Source organism: Grammomys surdaster, unplaced genomic scaffold, assembly GCF_004785775.1.
Source record: "Grammomys surdaster isolate TR1022 unplaced genomic scaffold, NIH_TR_1.0 125979, whole genome shotgun sequence".
Taxonomy (NCBI): domain Eukaryota; kingdom Metazoa; phylum Chordata; class Mammalia; order Rodentia; family Muridae; genus Grammomys; species Grammomys surdaster.
The window spans coordinates 5,082,452-5,104,025 of NW_021620795.1; the positions used below are offsets into that span (position 1 = coordinate 5,082,452).

The 21,574-nt window shown below is 47.5% G+C and overlaps 1 protein-coding gene across 3 annotated transcripts in view; it reads right to left on the reverse strand.

The window, feature by feature from the left end:
• The window catches only part of Cacna1d (calcium voltage-gated channel subunit alpha1 D), a 303,098-nt gene that overhangs the window by 6,825 nt on the left and 274,699 nt on the right, over window positions 1-21,574 (reverse strand). For 2 of the 3 annotated variants that reach the window (XM_028754108.1, XM_028754107.1), the window contains 6 exons: window positions 18,143-18,273; window positions 5,074-5,187; window positions 4,005-4,369; window positions 3,298-3,324; window positions 1,896-2,045; window positions 131-294 (listed from right to left, as the gene is read on the reverse strand). In XM_028754108.1, the coding sequence (XP_028609941.1) occupies window positions 131-294; window positions 1,896-2,045; window positions 3,298-3,324; window positions 4,005-4,369; window positions 5,074-5,187; window positions 18,143-18,273 (951 nt within the window). The remainder of the gene's footprint in view (window positions 1-130; window positions 295-1,895; window positions 2,046-3,297; window positions 3,325-4,004; window positions 4,370-5,073; window positions 5,188-18,142; window positions 18,274-21,574) is intronic. The other variant, XM_028754110.1, reaches the window with a different exon arrangement.

Below are 21,574 nucleotides of genomic sequence, written 5' to 3' on the forward strand. Positions count from 1 at the left end.
GTACTGGCTGGACTTAAAAGTTATCAGCACTTCCCTGGTAACACACATCCATCATTATCCCAGGCTTAGGATGGGGGCAAGCATGATGCCCTCTGGGAGGCTTCACCCTGAACAAGAATGCTGGCCTCACATGGTGGGGTAGGAGGTAGAAGGCGTCTCCTCGGAGATCTCCGTGAATCATAGCCAATGGGAGAGTCATCATCTTCTAAGAAACCTTGGGGGTGATGGTAGCCTCGGGGCCTCTCAAAATCCATGGAGCTGCCTGGGTACCTGTTGTAATAGCTGTAGTTTTGCCTGGAAGTTGATGAGAGAAAACATGAAAAGGTACATGTGAGGTTCTGGGCAAGAAGCCTTGTCTTAACTCCTACAAGCCCTGTCCTATGAGTGGTGGAAGTTTCCAGGTAGAGAGAAAGGACCATCTCAGGAAGTTGAGACTGGAAGCTTGTGATAAGACACATGGCAGTTGTTTTCATGCTTAGGACATGCACAGGCCAGAAGTGAATGGTGATCACACAAAGCCTGTCAACTGGCTACCATTTACTCATCTCCTGGAGACCACTGACCCAAGGATCTGCCCTCTCCAGGTATCCAGCAGGACATGGAGCTTAGAGAACGTCATCAGCATGCATGCTCAGTGCAATGTAAGAAATGGGAGAGAGTGGTGGGTTCCACTGTTGGGTTCTTGTTTGAAGGGCATGCTCCAGTTCCAAAAAGGAGAGATGTGAAGGCTGGCCTGCTGCTGCTGTAAAAGTACACTGAGAACAGCAGAGGTGGCTAAGGATCCCTTAAAGGGAGATCTTTGATGGACAAGCCCCAGGGGTGGGGTACACAGGTCCATGTGGCTCCGAACCAGTGAGTATGGAAGTTGAGTGTTGGTGGGAGGTGGTGGGAAAGGGCCTGTCAGAGCACAGGTAAGAGTCAGGCTGTGTCTCAGGAGCCAGACTTGGCCTCACTATATATAACTCTGTTTCAACCTTGTGGCCCCAGCCTGATGAGATAGTGAGCCATAGGTCAGGGAGGATTGGGGTAGGTGATTTTGTTCTCCTGTACTGGCTGCAATGTGCCTATTTTTTTAAAAAAGATTTATTTATTTTTATTTATGAGTGTTTTGTGAACATGTATGTGTGCCTTGTGCATGTCATGCCCATTGAGACCAGAAGAGGGCATCATATCCCCCTGGAACTGGAGTAAGTGACAGTTGTTAGCTGCCCTGTGTCATGTGGGTGCTACAAGCTGAACCTGGGTCCTCTGGAAGCATAGCAAACACTCTTCATCCCCGAACCATCTCTCCAGCCCTGTACAATGCCTACTTTAGCCAGCAGCATCCTTTCTGCAGGACAGAAGTCAGGAGAGGTATCTCTGCTTGAGGGAAGCTGTTCTTAACTCTTGTCCCCCTACCCTCAGCAGCGACCCTTTCATGGGCACAGGAATCAGGGGTCACTGAGACACCAGCCAGGGTGCCATGCAAACACAGCCAAGGCTGGTGTTCCTAAGTCAGTTGATAAGAACTCATCTCTCAGGCCAGGTGTAGTGGTGCACACCTCTAACCCCAGCAAATGGGAGGTGGAGGCAGGCAGATCTCTGTGAGCTCTAGGCCAGCCTGGTCTACAGAGTGAGTTCCAGGATAGCCAGTGCTATGTAGAGAGGCCCTGCCTCGAAATACCCACCCCCTAGAACAATCTAATATCTGAGATGGCAGGGTCTGACAGCCATGGAGGTCCAGTTCCCAGGGCCAGAGCCCTCTTGAGGGTCCCAGGGGCCTCTAGTGAAATAAGTCAAGCTTGAACTCCTGCCTTGATGTGTCAGAGGAATCTTGAGTGTGACTCTGACCCCTGAGTAGGAGCAGAGCAGGGGAGGACTGGTCTTCTGAACACCACCCAGGTTGAGCCCCTCACCTGCTCCAGGTAGGAGAGCTGTCCTCCTCACAGCACTCCTCGCTACTGAAATACTCCTGTTCCCCTAAGCAGCGGGGGTCTCGAAAGTAGCCGTGTATCTCAGGGTCTTCACAGCAAATGGTTGGAAGCTGCTCATCTCCCGACTCAGACCTGCAGTTGGGAAAGAGATCTGAGAGCTTGAGGAGGTGTCAGCTAGATCCTTCTGTACCAGCCTGTGTCCTCCCTCAGAGTGCCTGCTTCTTCCTACACAGTCCCACCCCACAGCTGTAAGACTACTCAGGCCCTGGCCAAAGTGCCCTGTGCTGTACCCCCTGTGCATCAGTGTGTGTGTGTGTGTGTGTGTGTGTATGCGTGCACACATGTGCGCGTGTGTATGTGTGTGTCCTTGTGGTCTCAGTGCCTTGCACAGTGCTGGGACCAAACCACTGTGCTTAGAGACCTTGAAACATAGACACAGATGTAATTTGAATAACAGAGCAAGACAGACCTAGACTCTTCCACTCTGTAGTCAGGAGTCCCAAGAAAAGTCCCTAGGTTCCCAGACATCTCCCATTCCTGACCCCAGATCCAGCCAACACGACTTCAGATCCTGGGACAGAGATCTCCATCCACTGCACCCAATCAAATCCAGGCTGCTGAAGAAGGACTGGCTTTTGTGCCACCAGAGAGGAAATAGTTTCTGGAAAATGTCTCCTGAGGTTTCCACTGGCTGCCCCAGGTCAGAGCACTATTTCCACGAAATACCCTGCCTTCTCCTGGCCTCAAGCCATAAGAGCCCCAGTGGGATCAGCGACATCAACTGAGAGCACCTCATTCATTCACTCCTCTGACCATGAACCTCATGATCTTACTAGAAGCAATGACCCTGAAGCGCTTTCCTCTCTTGTCCCCAGCAAAATGACCATTCCACCCATTAGTAAGTCCTGTTAACACATGTATATGAGATTATCCTCTCTCTCTCTCTTTCTCTCTCTCTCTTTATCTCTCTCTTTCTCTCTCTCTCTCTCATACACACACACACACACACACACACACACACGCACACGCACGCACGCACGCACGCACGCACGCACGCAAGCGAAAGTGAACCAGAGGGATCTGGTGCCTGGTTTTCAGTATGTCTGGATTATGCTTCTCCTAAGTCCACATGAGAATCTGGACCCTTAAAGCAGCTAGACCTACCCAGCTCTACAGGGGCAGGGAAGGTGGAGAGACTGGTGGGGACCAGTTCTTTCATGAGAAATAAGTGGGAACTGCCCATTCATGAATGCAAATCTCTAGAATTTTGAGAACATTAGATGACTTGGCTAAAAAGATATTCTGTTTCCTTGGCACTGAGCAATTGTAGTGGGTAATGGGACATCACAGTTTTAAAACAAAGACAGAAGCGACAAGCACCTACCTAATGTAAGTTTCATAATAGCGGGTTCTATCCAGGAAAAGCATACCATGGAAGGGAGGGAGAAGAGAATAGTTAAACATTTCCAAAAGCATTAGATACACAGATACCAGCCTGTCTTCTGGAGTGGGGGTGGGCAAACCATAGTTTGCTGGCTCGCCATGGCCTACTATCTGTTTTTGTGTGGCCCATGATCTAGGAAGAGATTTTACATTTATAAAGGGCAGGAAACAAAGTAAATAGAAGAGAACCCTTTCACTCTTTCTAATTCTACAAAGTCCAAATTCTGGTGTCTACACGCATAGCTTTATGCGAACACAATTGCTTAAGAATGCGTTCACCTGGCTATGGCAAAGTTGGGTGGTTTTGCAAGACAGACTGAATAGTCCCCAAAAGTAAAATACTGGCCCTTTACAGAAGACATTCACCAACTCCTATCCCAAAGCATGTTGTCATAACTGAGGACAATGGATTCTGTGGCTGCTATTGTTTTAAGAGAACACTTTGTGCAGCAGATGGGTAGTGGGTGATCTTTTATGTGGTAGGTCCCTCACATGGGCAATGTACAGAGAGGCCAAGAGGCAAGTGGCACTCAGGTTCAAATACAGATGTCCTCGGGGAGTTACCATGTGCCAGAGCACAGGGCAGAAGACTTGCCCTGCAGAACCGGTGTGACAAGGACAGACACTGCATCACCTTTTCAAGGTTACCTTTTAATACTGGACCTTCTTTGAAGCTCTCTGTCATGCTTGTAGGAGTAATGCCCATTTTCAGACACATGCTCGAGGTTCCCAATGCTGGGCCGCTTTCCGTGGGCAGCTTTGGACATATTGGCATTATTGAGATTGGCATTTGTTGAGGTGGGAACTTGCTTCCCTATGGAATTATGGTTATGATGGCTATGACACACCGAATTTCCTGCTGGAGGAAACAGCGGTTTCTCAGTATCACTTGCAGGTGGAATTGAAGGCCTTTGGACATGCAGGGGACGGTGGGTGGTATTGGTCTGCTGAAGGGAATCTCTCCTATCACTATTAACATGATTGACATGGTTTCCAAGCAGGGCACCATTTCTCTGCAAAATAATGGGAGACAACACCAGGTAATTTAACAAGTATTTGATGCAGGCTAGCTATGTTAGGTCATTTTTCTCTACATGAAACACAAACTCTAGGCAAGCTCCAGAGGATCCCTGTGAAACAACCTGAGGGTCTCTTTCGGTGGTCAGGTGAACGTACTCGTGTGGCAGTGGGCCCACCTGAAATGAGGAAGGTTACCAAGTCCTGAGCTGGGGAGCAAGCTCTCTGCTGCCCCTTGGGTATGTTCTTCCAGTCGCTCCAAGATGAGGTGACTTAAGCCCAGCTGGCTTGGTGGGTAGCCCCAAGGTGGGGTACTTGACATTTTCTCTGAGCTGGGAGGTTGAGGGCTGGCTGGCAGATCAAAGAACTGCTGGAGCAGAAGGAAGGCAGCGTGGACAGCTGCTAGAAAGACCCAAAATGTTCCTGTACTCTGGTCAGTTGGCTGTGGCCAAGCTGAGAAGCTGACTGCTGGGGACAGGGTGGGGGTGGGGAAGCTCGGGAAAGGGGCTGGTCTGGCCCACAAGAGGTGCCGGTGAATGGAGAGGTCCCAGGGTGGGGCGGGGCAGGATGTGCAAGCCTCTCTAGCCCCTGCCACTGGTTTGTATTCTCCACACTCCTCTGTGGATCAGAGCCACCCCAACCAAAGCCCCGCCCCACTATCTCCATGTGGCCAGTGAGTAGCTAGGCGTGGAATAATTACTTTGAATACATCTTCTTCTTCTGGTTTGGATTCTTCTGGCTCGTCATCTTGCAAGTCACAGGATATAGCCCGTCGGATTTCTGGGCCAATGTCATGCAGGGTCCTTAATCCCGCCTAGGTCAATGAAAATGGCAGAACAGGTTAGATATCGAGGAGCTGTGGTCCAGCCTGATGGAGCAGTAGGAGGGGAAGCTTTCTCCAAAGGCCAATCCAAGGAACTACTGACTAACTGTAACCGTGACCTAGGCTGTTAGGGATGGGATGTCAGTAGGTCCCAGTGGAACTAGGTTGGGCTGACTAAAGCCTGTGATCAAGTAACTTCCCCTGGAAATACCCCACTTACAGCATACTACCTGGCCACCAATACTAGGGATGGCCACAGCCAACAGTGTATGTCCCTGACTAACTGACAATCTTCTGAAAGGCTGCTTGCAGAGAACTGCATCCTGAACCCCAAACAGGGCAAGGAATATCATCTAGTTAGTTGTTCCTAAAAAAAGAACAAGGGGACAAGAATTGCCTGGCTGCATGGAGGATGAGCTGGCTTAGGTATGGAGAAACAAGCAGTCATTGGGGCCACTGACTCACTGTAAAGCATGGAACAGGTGGGTGACATCATACATAGCAGTCACCAGCACACTCAGATCACAAGGAAACAGATCAACAGTCATACAGGCTTAGGCTGCTGTGCAGTGGAGCCTCTCCAGCCCTCGGGGTGTCCTCGGCCTATAAAGCCCATACAGGCTGAGAATCCGTTAGCAGAGGGATCAGGATTCTGAAGGCCACAAAAACTGAGGCCTTGCTACCATCTACAGGTAGTACAAGACCCATGGATGACAGCTCTAGGTTCTAGACTTCCCCACAGACCCTCTCTGCTGATCTTCCTTAGCCCAGGGGATCAGTTATGATGGGCCTGGGAAAGTCTGCATTGCCCACAGCTGTGTCGGGGAAGCCATGTGAACGGCCTGTAGACAGGGGATAGGGGAGTCACAAGTTAAGAAAATTGAGTTTTCAGTATTAATTTGAAGAAGGTCAAGACGCTGACTTCAGACACACAGGGATTTCGTGCATCTCCACAGTTGCTCTAGGGTCTTAGGCAGCAAAAAGTAACCCCTACGAGCTAGTGGAGAGCCAAGGACCCAGCCTGCACAAGCAGCTTGTGCTCCAACCTTAGAGCCATATACAGGAGAATGCCATGGAGGGCTGGGTCCCTGGGTAGAGAGCACTTTCCTGCCCTTTCTTCTCAGCGCCACACTGAAGGTGAGTAGCTCTGGGAAGGACTGCCATAAAGAGCAGTGTTTATGCCTGAGACACTCTGTGGTGGGATAGATGCTTGGAAAAGGTGAAGGGAGGGACCAGAGGAAGAGGGAAGGGAAGGAGAGAGGAGGGGAGCAGAGTGGGGCTAAGCAGAGCTGAAACCCCTGGTGTCAAAATACTCAAAACAGGTCATCTGCAGACATCAGTGGTGACAATGGTTAATTCAAAATGTAAAGTTGTTCAGAGATTTGTCAAGCAGCCCTTTATAAAACAGCTGCATCCACAAGAACATTTGGTCCATCAGATGGTTCTGCACAAATGGCAAATGGGGCTGGTTTGGTCTGAACCCTTCTGTGATTGGAGACCAGCAGGTCCTTCTGTTTCATGAACTGTAGGGACAAAGGTCATGCTAGGGAATTGAAGCTTTATGGGTCTTGCCTAGGAATGTTAGGCAATGGGACCTTAGTTTCTGGGGCAGGGGACCAACACACATTCCCAACTAAAACTGCATGAAGCTTAAGCATGGCACCCCAAGCTAATTATGTAACCACAGAATGTGGTAATGACAGTCTTCTAGCATACATATCAATATACAGGAAGGGAAAGACAGGCATATCCCAGGGTCCCAGACAGTTCACGATGTGGCCATAAAAGCTACTTTCTACTGCCCTTCTAACTGTAGGCACTAATGCACATGTGCTTTCGAAAGTGCATCTCTCTCTCTCTCTCTCTCTCTCTCTCTCTCTCTCTCTCTCTCTTTCAGTCCAGCATACTTTCTAGGTCTGCAACAGACCCACCTCTATTCCTCAGAAATACCATGAAGGCAGCTCCAGGGGTGTGTTGGTAGAAGATCTTACTCAGTTCAGCTGCAGGCATGTGAAGAACGATCATACATACCCACTCACTCAGTTCCTAGAGCGCAATTCTCAAGACACAAGAAGCTTGGCGAAAGTCCCCTTGTCTGACTTTGCAAGAGAGGTCTATTACATATTTGAGGTTCAGACAAGATGCAATGCTTGAAACCTCTGCTGCTGTGTCCACAAAATAAGCGTGGGTTATATTCACCGTGTTTGACAACTCCCAAGCGCACCGTGCAGATTACTGCAGAGTTTTAAGACACAGGGCCAGGAACATTCACCAGTTTAAATAACAGTCTTGCTCCCATTTAACTAACTGGACTAGGGATGATTAAAAGAAATAGAAAACTATTTATTTGGATAATTTTTAACATCATCCTTTGTTGATGAGTTGACATTTCACTGAAATACACATGTAACAGTTGCATAATGAAAACAGAAACTGTCTCCAGCACATCTTCAGAGTTACATGAGATTAGAATTTAGTTGACAGGAATGAGTAGTAAACAGACAGGACAGAAGGTTTGTTTGCAACATAAATCATGGAGAGGATTGACAGGTGGCTTGGGGTACCACATCCCCAAACAAATAATGACAACATATTTATTAAAGAGACAGGAGGAGAGAAAGCATCACTCTTCCCAGATGTGAAAGCAGAAGGTTTTGAACTCATGATCCTAGTTTGCAAAGCGCACCTGGTAAGAGTGGGGCTGATTCGCTCTCTTGCGTGGGACCTGGGGGCAGGGGACCGACACATAGGTTCCCAACTAGAATGAAAATGGAGCCTAAGCACAGCACCCTGGATTTATTACATATCACAAAAACATGAGAATGAAAATTATTCTAGCACACATATCAAGCTAAAAAGGTAGCTTAGGCTGTTCCCAAATCCCATAGGCACAGAATCCAGTGTTCCAGAAGTACAGACAACTGCCTTAAACCCTCAGAGAAATTACTTAGTCATTCACAGTACTAAAAATAATTATTTTTCTTGAAGAAAACACATTACAGACAGTAAAATTTTCTAGTCTTTCATATTTTGTGTATCTATCTCTATCAGCAAAAATATTGTTTTAATTTGAAATGTGGTCATTAGTACTTAAATCCACACATAGCCATGTAAAGTCCATTAACATCACAGTAGAGTTAGAGTTTTGAATAAACACAGAATTGCTATAAAATATAAACATTATTGACTTGTTTTAAGATGTCCAATCTTACAAAATATTAAACAGGATCAAGCCTAGTTTCTGGTTGACTTTAAAATGCTAGCTGTTATCATAAATATTTGTTTAAAAAAGAAATGTTGGCGTTTTGCCTGTAGACTGCTCCTTTAAGTTTTAGACACCATTTAATTGGAATTTTATAGATACTTACTCTACTTAATGATTAAGTCACCAAAAATATATTCTCTCTAAACATCTCTGAAGCAACGAAATGACGCTCTGCTGTGGAGTAGAAGTGCCCATTTACCTTCCTTGCTCACCCTCACGGTTGAGTGCCGTCTGTCTGGATGCATTTGAAAAGCATTTGCTGCCTGCTTCCCCAGACTAGCTCCCTGTGACAAGCCAATCATCTGCCAACTCTCACTCCACAGCACACATACACAAACACCCAGAGACCCACCCCAGACCTACGCTGTAGCAGTGGAGGGCAGAGAGGCAAGTCTCCAGGCGGCGCTGGGAAAGACCCTCCATCTTCAAGATGTGAGTGCCAGGGCTTCAGACTCCTGCCAAAGAATGCTACCGTGGCACAGCCTGCTCCTCAACCCAGACACGCCTCATTTAACCAAAGCTGGCTCTACGAAGTCACCTCACTATTGACAAGTTCTGGCTAATTTTAGGGGGGAGGGGCAGGAGTTGGCCCACACTCAATTACAGAGAACAGTTTTAGACTAGCTCTGCTAGGAGATGGGAGATTAAATTCTGATAGAATGAACAGGCTTATCTATGTGCTACCCCCTCCCCCTGCCTCCTCTGCACACATGGGCACACCCCTTATTTTATCATTGCCTTCCTCCAGGAGAAATGTCACGGTGTGGCCTTTGTATCCATGTGAACAGTTCTTGTGTTAGATCTGAAGAGTTAGAATCATAGGCACGGCACTGCATTACTCATCCACAGAGAGCCCTCCTCTTCTTGACTAGTCATCAGACAACGAATTACTGAGGGGCAGCACTGGGCTGTACAAATCATACATGCCACCACATTCTGAAAGCTAAAGGGGATATTTAAAAACTTTACCTACGTAAATAACTTATGACTGCAAAGGACCAGAGAGACCAGCTGCAGTTCCACCTTATCTTGGTGGGGACTAAACCAGGGCCTCCTGTATACTAAGAAAGGACCACTGAGCCATACTACCAACCCTTGATTCCTGGTTTAACATCAGAGTCAGAGACATTTTTGAATGGTTCCTAAAAATGCAGAGAGCATTATATAAAATTCAGACTCCAAAATTTTAGGCTCCTTTGGCAGTATCATATTCCTGTCATTTTTGAGACCATATACTGAGGAGGGATGAGCCAAGATGATATGTAACAGGCTGAATTATGTTCCAGAACTAGTTAAAGCCTCAGCAAGAAGCTTTGTTCTTCCCAGGATGCAAAGTCAACCAATCTGCAAGGAGAGGGTGGTAACCAAGTTTCAAGCACACATTCATTCAAGGTTATCCTTCTAACTTAGGCAAGCAACTACGTCACCCCCACCACATGGACTTGACGAATGCTCCTGCACCACCGCATACGCCCTCATTCTTGCCATTACATCACCCCCAAACATGGACGTGACGAATGCTCCCTTATCGTTGCACATATACCCCGATTCTCACTGCGCTACACAGAGGAGGTAAGGATTCGAACACATTTCTAACACTCGCTAACCTAATTACTGCTCTTCCAGGTCAGCACAGGTAGTGAAATGTGACCACACCACTTGAGCCCTGGCCTTAATTAGAAGGCCGTGTGTGCTGCACAGGCTGAGGGGGAGCAGAAGCAGCCCTCGGAGGAGTGCTACAGCTATGTGGGAGCCTCCTGAGCACAGACGGTCAATATGAGGCTCTGGTATCTTCTGCCTTTAAGGGGAACTTTGGGTCATCTTCCCACAATGATGCTTCAAGATGGGGTTCACAGACCTCAAGGCATCCCGGGACTCCTTCAGAGGTCCCTGGGGGTCGAGGAAGACTGGATGTCCTTGGCCTCCTATGTTCTCATTCTCTGTGTGTGCAGCAAGGTTTCCAAGGCCGAGTGACAGGGTTGTCACCACTCCCCGGCCTCTTTGTGCTTACATATTCTTGTGTTTATAAAATTAATCAGCATTCATTTATAAGACAGTAAATATTGATATACAAGGGCTCTTGAGAAATTTTAAGAATAGGAAAGTCCCTAGAATCGAAATGTTTGAGAACTGTCGACCGGTCTGTCCTCCACACAACAGCAAGGCTGTGGACTCACTGTTAGCGCTCGGTTGTTCTGAACCTCTCGTGTGTCTCCACCTCTGCCCATCATGTGGCTTCTCTTAGCTAGCCTTTGCCTCTTCCTCTCAAGTTCCAGTATGGCATGCTCTACCATGGCTTCTTGCCCTCAACACTGCATCATGGGTGGTCTCCCTACTGTCCCAGAGTCAACTTTCTCAGGCCTAAGACATAACCAAGTAGAGTAAGTTCACCCAGGTACCCACTCACCTGGGAACCCTAAGTTTTACTTACCAAGCCCCTTCCTGTAGATAATGGAGCAGTGATATGTTAGGCTATTAAGGGACACTGGGTGCATATTAATAAATAACATGCAATCATAAGAGTGTGCACTACTAGATTATTTGCCTTAACCTTTTCATTAAGGACTTTGGGAATATAACAACTCCCCTCAGTACAGAACAAACCTCCCTCTTCCAGAAAGCTCTGCTGGCTATCCTGTGGGCTAATTCTGAGTTTGGTCTTACCATGACATTCGATTCTGAGAAGAGTCTACTTCCCACCTTACCGTGGCTCCCCTGTGATGGACAGATGCTGCTCTCTGTCGCGTTTGACCCAGGAGCTAAAAGTTTAGCACCACAGATTCAGGTGCTGGGTACCAGGTTTGCTGTACTTGTCTTTGAAGATTTTAAACATGAAACCCAACTAGTCTCTTACATCTTCCTCTCCACCAGATGTTCACTCTTCTGCCAGGGCTCTGAGGAAAACGACAGAGGCTCCTGCAATTTGACTGTGACCCAGATGTCAGGAAGCCTGGGCCGCTGTATGTGGAAGCTGGGGCAGCTCTCTCTAATGCTAGCTGTCTTCCCTAAAGTAGCCCTGGCTGCTGACCAACCAACTCTGTTCCTTGGCAACACAGCCAGGCCCAAGGGCCATCATTTGCAGGGATTCCTTAAATCAGCCTTGTAAGCAAGTTAACACTTTCCAGCTTCTATAGGTTTAGGTGATATATGCAGAAAGGCTCGTCCATCCCGACCCCTTAGAACTACACAAGGATCTAGAAACAGAAGTAATATCATATCAAAGCTGGGGGAGGGGAAGGTGGGGTAAGGGAGCTTTGTGGCTAAGAGACAGTCTTTATTTTTAAATCCACATCTGTAAGGTTAACCATTCTCTCTTTCAGGGTGATATATTAGTTCTCCGTAGATTCTGATACAGTACTGTCCATCATCACAGAGGTAATCCCTGAGGCCTGCTGGGATAAGCATTAGCCCTGTGGTTGTTAAAGCATGGAGAAATGTGGGAGGGGGCAGGCTTCTGGCTGCCAGACTTGGATGCTAGAGGTAAGCACTATGGGAACAGCATTAAGATCAGACATGCATGGGCTTTGCTCTCTCCCAAGGGGTCAGGCACACCAAGGTGCATGGCTTGGCTCCCACCCATTCGCTCACCATCACCCATGGGGGCTTTAAACCACGAGAATGAATAAAACCCGCAGGAGCTCCTTGCCTCACTGTCATCTGTGCATGAGCCAAAGCTGGGCTTGTCTCCATAGCGAGGTCAGGAGGTCCACCATGGTGTAGGAAAGTGAAACCACAAAGCAGGGAAGCTCTGTTGTCAGGGCAAATGTCATAGTACAAGATGTCACTACAGAAAGCCCTTCTAGGCTTCCCCGGGAGAGGTCTAAGGAAGCATCCTGCCCACTGGGGTTGGGGGAGTGCCATCTCAGCCTGGCCTTCAGGGTAGCTGTGCCTCAGAGATGCCTGGAGGAGCACTTCGTTCTGCCAGAACAGGGCTGCACAGAGTCCTGGCTCCCTCTTCCTCGTCTTTCAACTCAACTCACCTTATTCTCTACCCCACCAATTCCCATCCACTAATGTAACACACACACACACACACACACACACACATGCACAGGAGTACACACACATACACACACACACATGCACAGGAGCACACACACACATACACACACATACACACACACACACACACACACACACACACACACATACACACACGCACATACACACACGCACAGGAGCACACACATATACGCACCCTGCTACAAACTCCAGGCCAAGCAAAGGAAATCAATGAATTGGAAGGCCTTCTTCTTCCTCTCTTCCTTTTCCTCCTTCTCTTTTTTATAGATCCCCCCCTCCAATAACCGTTGCTCTTTGAATACTGACCCTCCTTCCTTGGCCATTTTGGGCATCTTAGACTAATATCAGAGGTACAGACTTGACCCCCTCTGGGGAGGAGTTTGAAATTTGATAGCAAAGCCCTCATCAATCAACATTTTGATCAAAAATCTGCTATTGTTATTACTCAAAAATGTGATCTGACCGGTTACCTGTTTGCATCTTTATGCATTGCCTAGGATCTTAAAAACAGGGAGAATTCTCGATGGATAACTATAGTACAGAACAGAAAAGAGATCAAACCAAACCAAGAATTTCTTGAAGTTCTGGTAGTAAACAGGCATATGATATTATTATTGTTGTAGTCTTAATAATAAGCAAGTATACGTCCAAGGAGCTTTACAATCACTTAGCTATTCCTCACAACAGCCCTGTGAGGTAGGTCGACATTATTACCCCCATTTTACAGTTGGGGAAACTGAGGCACAGAGAGGTTAAGTGTCTTGCCCAAGGTCACGCAGCAAGTGAATGCTGGAGCTGGGACTAGAACCCAGGTTCCCTGACTCCCAGTGTCCTTGAAACTAGACCATACTGCTTCCAAAGAGGCGTCCCAGACTGGCTCTGAGTGCGAGCTAAAGACGGACAATGTTAGATGAGGTTTGGGTGTGGTGGCATTTCCCGCAGACACGGTAAGATGGAACCTGAGCTGTTGCCTGGTTGGTTTTGGCATGCGGGTGTATGTGTTAGTTTCAATGGGTGTGTCTGAGCTTCCTGGCCTTCCACTTATTAGTGCACTCTGGACTGGGTCACTGCAGCAAGCAGGGCCGGGTGGTCAGGAGGTTGTGACGTGCTGGCACAGAAAAGGAACTCTGTCTGCTCAGTTCCAATCAGCCTGCCAGTCTTTGGGAGTTCGGGCAAACTAGGGATGCAGGAACTTTGGGGCAGAGTCAGTTGCCCACCTTATGCAGGTCTGCTTAATCATATATATATATACATACACATATATATGTATATATATAAATCATTTATTTATTTATTATCTTTTTACTGGCCATCGTCAGCAAGTTGTGTTCATTTCATTTCGCTGTGGGGTGTCTGCCCCTTTGCGCGTGCACGCTCGCTCTCTCTCTCTCTCTCTCTCTCTCTCTCTCTCTCTCTCTCTCTCTCCCTTTCACTGAGTCTCTGGCTTGGAAGGAAAAACCATAACTCTTAGGTTCCCTTTCATGAAAAGGAGCCACCATGAGCAGTGTCCACAACAGGCAGCCATGGCTCCACAGATGAGCCACAGCCCGGCTTCTGCCTTCCTTCCGGAGGAGTGCCTTGCTCGGAAGGGGTCTCCCCGGGGCTTTGGTGCCTGCATTTCTCCTGAAATGCTGCGTCAGTAGAAATAAGCCCGAGTGGGAGTTTGCCCTTTCAAGGCCTTAGCCACAAGCGCCTTCGGACTAACCAGCTTGGTGCGGTAGCTCAGGCAGAGAACTCTAAAGCATCCGTTCAAGCATCTGAAACAAACGAATCAGCCAGTGAAAACTCATCTGTTAGCATCTGTTCTCCTCTTACATTAAAAAAGGAAAACATGTATGTGTGTATATATATATTATTTTTTAAAGACCAGTGCTATGGCTTTGGGTAGAATAATACTTCTAAAAATGAGAAAGGAATCTCATTGCCTTCTGGACTAAGGTGACATGCTTAACAGGACCAGCCATGGGTCAGATCTCTGGGAGCCTGCTTTTCAGTCTTTGGGTACTGAGAAGACCACAGTAAGAAACACTGAAGATAAAGCTAATGGCTACTTGTATACCACCTGTATCTCCCAACCATCCCCACCTATGGCCAAGGCACAGACATTAAAGCCATTCAACCTAAACATCAAATCCTGTAGAGTTACAAATGATGGGAGTCCTTACACCCAACTTCTAAACAGATAGAATAGCTGCCTGGGATTCCTATGGTTCACTCAGGTGACCTCTCATATGGGGTGCACGGAGGACAGTCTCCTCAGATTCTAGGAGAGCAGACAAAAGGTTTGAACATTAAAACTAAGAGAAATGAACAAAAGTTTCCCCACATTGGGATCTTTTGTTATCAGAGAGACACTAGGCTCATCAGAGCATATGGCACTACAGAAGCTGCAGGTACGAAGGGCCTTCGACTTGCATGAACAGGGACTGAGACTTTCTGTTGCTGTGTGGCTATGTTCCTATATTTCTTTGTTCCTTATAGAGACTTGCAGGTCACTTGTATGTAGCAACATGGATGAAGAGCAAATGCCGAATCAAACTAAAGAGAAGATGTATAATGTCGGATGACTGAGAGAAAACCAAAAGGCTGGATGCAGCTTCTCTCTGGCTCCCACCATAGAAGGGCTGGAGAGAAGTTTAGTTTTACTGATGAGGATGAAGGGGTGGAGTGGGTGGATGGATAGAGAGTGCACACTCATTCAGACCAGAGAGGCCAGAGGACACAGGTGCCCAGCCCCTTCCCATGCAGAGGCAGGAGAACCTTCAGTCATCACCCACAATAGGGAAGGTTAACACTGCAGTTGGTCTGAACATGGGGAGATTGGGCTGAGTCATGGCATGGAATGGGGGTGCACAGCTTGGGTGCCAGTTCTGAGAGCTCTTCAGACAGACTTCACTCTGCAGGCCAGCACGCACAAGCTTGGCTGTTCACTTCTGCTCACACAATAATGCCACGCTCCACGTCCCACTACAACCAGCCTGGGAGCACCACCCTGCCTCGCACCACTCCTCCCCTCAGCACCCTGCTGTCAGAAGCACACTGCTTCCTTCTCAACCAGACAAGTCCACCGTCAGCAGCTGTCTCAAGGATGTGCCTTCCTCTCACGACCGACCCCGGCTCCTTAACTGCTCCATCACCATGGTTTTTCATAATGCAGAAAAGGAGGCTCCCTTATGCACTAATTAAATGGAGAGTAACAAATCACATTTAAAGCCATTTCTGCAGCACAGGAAGCCAAAAATGTAATTAGAATTATCCATCAAAGAGACAAACACTTTCTATTTTCAATGTTTGTTTCAGAATCAAATGCCTTTTCAGAACTGAACTGTCGAGATTATGAACACAACTTAATTTTCTATGCTGTGTACTTAATATAAATTACAGGCCTGGCCTCGATTCTCAGTAGAACCCTGGGAGAACGTATTTATACTGTCTAACTAGAAATCGTTGACTTCTACCAGTGAAATAAGATTCTTTCTTTGAATAACAACATGAAAAGACTTAAACAGGAGAAAACCCTCAACATTATTTTAGCATAATGTGGTTGTCTCTACCCAGAGCCTTTACAGCATTCTGTCGGCACAAGCTCAAGGCTCAGCAAACTCCATCTGCAAGATGCAGTGACTACTTAAGCCATGTATCATTTATGCTATTTCATAATACCAAAACACTGTGTTCTGTCACCAGAGTGGGGCTTCAAAAAAGGCATACTCCCAACCCCCACAGACAAGTGTTTATATGTCACACCCTCCACTGAAACCTGGAGAATCTCTTAGCTCAGAGGCAAACTGACTGCTACAAATTGTGACATTAGGTACAAAAGAGCTCAAGTCCCCTCTAGGAAGCCAAGCTCTGATCCCATACACTGGACTTCTAGAGCAGCAAGCCATTCCAGGTAGGCAGGGGGTACCCAGAGAAGTCAGAGATCCTCTCCTATGGGGCAGAAGGTCATGTGAGGGAGACAACCTTCAGTGCACACCAATTCTCTGCTAGTGTCCAACCTATTCATGCTGCCACTAGGAATGTATAAACCAGGGACCTACACAAATTTGCAAACTGGACTTTTCAGTTTTTGTCATCCAAGGCTGCTTGTGAACCATATTAATCTTAGAGTTAGAGTTGTTATTTCTTGCAAACCAGGTCAGCAGGAGGCAAAAGACACAACGAGCCAAATGGCTGAGCCTATAACTCATTACCAGAAGGTCATATGATCAGGGAATGAAAGAACACAGGCTGGCTTGAGTAGGTGTGGGTATTCACCTACCACCAGCATGATATCCCCGCCTCCAGCCCCTGGGATCTCACCCTGGTCACTGGTCACTGTCCACAAGGCCATCTACTAACCTGAGATAAGCAAACACACCCAGCATTCCCCATTCTCCATCATCCTTATTTATAGTTTCTCACAGCAAGATCACAGTCAGGCCTTAGCGTCCATAGTTATCGCCCCTTTGAACACACAACAATGCTGGAGATTTGCTCTTGGAACAAAGTACAGGACTGTTTCATGTTGTACCTTATCAACACCTATGAGGCCGTGTTTAAGAACCATGAGAACAGGGACGTAGAAGTCGTTTTCATGTAAACTTTTTAAACCACAAGGAAAATGTCTTTATTTATGATGGACTGAAGGCACTCCAGAAAGAATGGTAGCAGGACATGGTGACAGCTTGCCAATCTCTGTACTTCCTCTTTCTCTTCTCCTGACATCTGTCCCCAGCCCTCTTTAAACAGCACCGCCCCCTAAACCACCTTCCCCAGCTCCCCTGCCTGCAAGTTCTAGCATGCCTCTTTGCCTCTCCATGCCTGCTTCCAGCTAGAGCTCTAGGCATCTCTAGGATTCTATTGCCTTTGGATGCCTAATCCCTGATTGGACAGGATATTTCTAAATGCCACACACATGCTCTAGGGTCCTGGCAGGGGTAGTTTTGTGTGTGTGTGTGTGTGTGTGTGTGTGTTTGTGTGTGTGTGTGTGTGTGTGTGTGTATGTATGTGTACACAAGCACTCTTGTATATGTGTCCATGCGTGTTGGGGGGGGGGTGGTTCTGAGTTAGAGAAAGGGAGATGGGCCAAAGGCTGGCCTATGTTTGTAGCACTTGCACAGCAAGCCTCACTGCCATCAGGAGATAACACACAGAGACAGACACACCACGCACACATGCACACAGTACATACTAGGGAGTGATGAATGTTATTGAAATGGACCAAAAACCAACAAGCCGTGGGGTAAGAAACAAACAGAAACAAAACAAAGCACTTGCGGTCTGATGGAAAGCTGTTTTCTGGGCAGCCGGACCCTGAGCCCAGGGCTATGGGAGGGGGCCTGCCTCACTGCTGCTGCCTTTGGAGAAGACCCAGGTGGCTAGGGTGTGAGGGACATTCACTCCTTTTCCATCACAGGCTGTCCTGAGGGCTTGCTTTGCACGCATACCAGATGATGGCAGGTGCTCGGCTCAACAGAGAAGACGTGAAGAGGGGAAGTACTTACCTTGTGACCCGGAAATGACTAGTCCACAGGGGTGGGCAGTGTGCAGTATCTCAGTTTAAACAAATTCCTTGTGGCACTGCTCAACCATGAATAGTCAGCTCTCTAGTATTTCAAATTAAAGCTGGCGACATTGTTAGTGAGAAGAGAACAGAGCAAGAGGGTAATTCACCTGTAGGGCAATTGTAGTGTTCTTCGCAGGGTACTTCCCCACCAGTCCTTGCTCTTTCCGTTTCTTGAATTTCCTAAAGTAGTCCTGTATCAGGAAAGTGGCATAGAACTTCCCCACGGTTACCTCATCATCTAAACGGAGAGACCAGACACAGCTCTCCCGAATCAGCACATTTGGACCAAGAGCCTAAACCCTCACTTCTGGCTGGGGCAGGGGTGGGGCGGGACCGTGCACAGAAGGCACTGGGCTGTCAGCCTATAACAAGGGTTGCTTGATCTAGCAAGAAGCAAAGCTTTGCAAAGCAGTTAAGGTTCAAAGCTAGAGTCAGTTAAATAAACTGATCCTCAAAGTTGCAGAAAGTAATGTATACTTATCACGAGTTAAGTAGAGTAGCATATTAGTAACAATATGAAGCGCCACCTTGGTTATTTACTTAAAATAAACATTACAAAACAGAAAGGCCTTGCAGGCCACATTTTTCACCCTGTGCATAGAAATTTGCATGTGTAATTACTGTAAGCATCAAGTGCAATTAAGCATTCAAATCCCTATGTCACAAGATGGAGACCTAGAAAGGTGACGGATGAGCTTGGAAGGAGAGGAAGGTCGGAACAGAGACTGCAGATCCAGCTCTCGCACGCTCCCCCGTTCTCTGCCAATAAGCTCTGAGACCATTTTGTGGTTTGGAATTCAGAACGGCTGGATTTCTGCACTGCAATGACAGCTCCGACTAACTTCAGCACTGAGCAGGCTTTACTTCTGCTCTGTTCAGAAACAACCTCCAACACATATCCCTGGGGAATCAGGGCTCTGCTGACAACTTTGAAGGTGATGCATGAGGCAGAATAGAAGCTCTGACTGACTCATGGTAAACCACTGTGCGCATGTCAGTGTAACTGTGCCCCCCACCCCACAGGGCTGATGCCACCAGATCTGTAGGGTGCTGAGGTCTTCTGAGTGGAAAGTGGCAAGGCTCTATTAGCAGCCTATCCTGTATAGGGCTGTGTTAGGGATTCTAGGACACCTGGAAGGACCTGCAGAGGCTGAGGAACAGTTGTAGGTACTCAGGCTTCTGGTCAAGCTGCCCTTGCAAAAGTCACGTGGATTGGGGACAAGAGGATCAACCTAGGTGAGCTTGTATTCTCCACTACAAAATGGAGTTCCTCGTCAGAAGAATTAAGGATGTTTAAGAGAAGGGGTATAAAGCACTCCAACCCAGGTGTGAGCTGTCTTTGTGTCACGTGCCCTACAATGACAGGAGTCACTACTTTAAACCAAGCCAAATTCACTGAAATGGAGCATAGGTGGCTTGGGGGTCACTGGGACCCACTGTATCCGTGAATACATCTTTGGTGGGTTTTACTTAGTGTTCACTTGGGAGGTATGGCTCATTTATGGTTCCCACCCAGCAGCTTCTGGGCCACTTGGAGAAGGTTCTCCAGCCATTCCTGCCTGAAGCTGCCTAGAATTATTGTGCAGTCTGTTTTGGGGTGAACTGGCCTTGAGAAATGTTATGTTCGTCCTGAGCCCGAGCCAAGGAAGCCCTGGTGTGATGGAAGAGCTGCTGAAGAAACCCAGGGCTCTGTGATGATCTGTACTCACAGCTCTCTGACTGGCTACTAACAATCTACACCATCTAGTATGGTACCATTGGTAGGAAAGCACAAGATATTCAGTCTGCAAAGCTCACTCTTGCCCTATCTCCAGTGTCTGCCCACTCTGTCCATCAGCCATAGCTAGGCACCATGGCTGGATATCTAGGGGTATCCAAGCCCAATCTAAACTCCTTGTGGGTCTCATAACTTCTATATAACAAGAAGTTATATCTTCTGTTCACTCTTCTTAGAGAGGGAGAGGTTACGTGCCTGGTCCAGGTCAATTGGCCAAGGCATGAGTCCAGGGCCCTCTACTCCTCCAACTTTACCTGTCTACAGGGAACCTGGCTCTGGCCATATCCAACTCCTGCTTTCCTTTGAGCTGCCATTCTGGTGGTATAAGCCTAGCCCCACCCTTTCTAGCTCTTTCCAAGTAGGTCAGTGTCTGCTGGGTCAGTATATCCAATAAGTACAGAACCTATGCTACCTTCAACAACACTGAGATTTTGTACTTCAGGGTCCTCTGAGCCCTGGGAAACTCCCTGACTTGACACAGAGGTTCACATTACTTTATACCAGGATGTTTCTGGTAAAAGAAGTGCTGGCTGTCCTATCTCTTCTACTTTAGAGCAGTAGGGCAGGACTAGAGGGTGACATGGCTATCTCCACTTAGATAAAGCAGGAGGACCAAGAGACCTGGCTCAAACAAGAGCTCCTAAGAACAAGAAAAGCTAAAGTTTGATGATGACAGGAAAGGGACAGAGAGAAGCAAGGAGTGTGGTGAGGCCACCTTGGATCAGTAGGACAGGAGGACACACAGGGGACCAAGGAACCAGAAATATGGCTCAAGAAGGAGTTTCTAAAGGAAGGAGGATCTCCACAGAAAAGGAGTTTCTAAAGAGAAAGGGGGAAGTTCATGACCTGGCAGAGATGGTAAGAGAGCACTGAGAACCCAGGCAAGATTCCAGGCTGAGACATCTCAGCCCCATGACAAGCAGGGGTCACACTGCAGGCAGACAGTAGAGAAAAAATGCTTCCACATGTCCCCCATGGCTGGTTCTTGACATTACATTTTCATCAAGCTCACAATGAGCAGCTCAGATCATACTCCAGTGGGAGAGCTGTCCAGACAAGCATCTGGCTCTGTTCCCTCCTCTATCTATGGGGTCTCCTGAGCACCCCAAGGACACAGGCAGCTCATTGTGCTACTCTCTAACCACATTCTATTAAGGGAGACACTAACACTTTGAACTACCCATGTCCCAAGGAACATATCATGGCGTCATGTATTAAGTGTGCCATGATGAGGGAAAGATTGGAACCACTGGCCCACTGGGAGATGGGGGCGGAGGGAGAGCGCAAGTGCAAAGAGACAAATGATGAGTATAGACACTAAAACCTAACCTAGAGCTATCTGCCAAAGCCTGAAGGTGCTGTGTAGTCCCCTTTGGTGACAATGTGCTTATATGATATGTAAAACAGATAAGCAGACACTACACTGGGCACTATAGAAACTTCTGGAACATTCTATTTCCTCCTAAGACTCTAGTTCTTTCTTCTCTGGTACCACATGGGGGAACAGAGTAACACCTATCTCTTAAACCCCCAAACCATGTAAAGAAACAGAGAGAACCAGCAGGCCCCAGAATGTGTGTGTGTGTGTGTGTGTGTGTGTGTGTGTATGTTTATCCTTCATGAAAAGTCCAGTAGAGATAAATGTTGGTCAGTTTTTCAAAAGATGAGAATTTAGATCATAAGCCAAACTTTGAACTTTTCTCTAGTAAGATGAAGAAAAATGGAGCATCATCACAGTGATTCAGGTGACACTGCACGCATG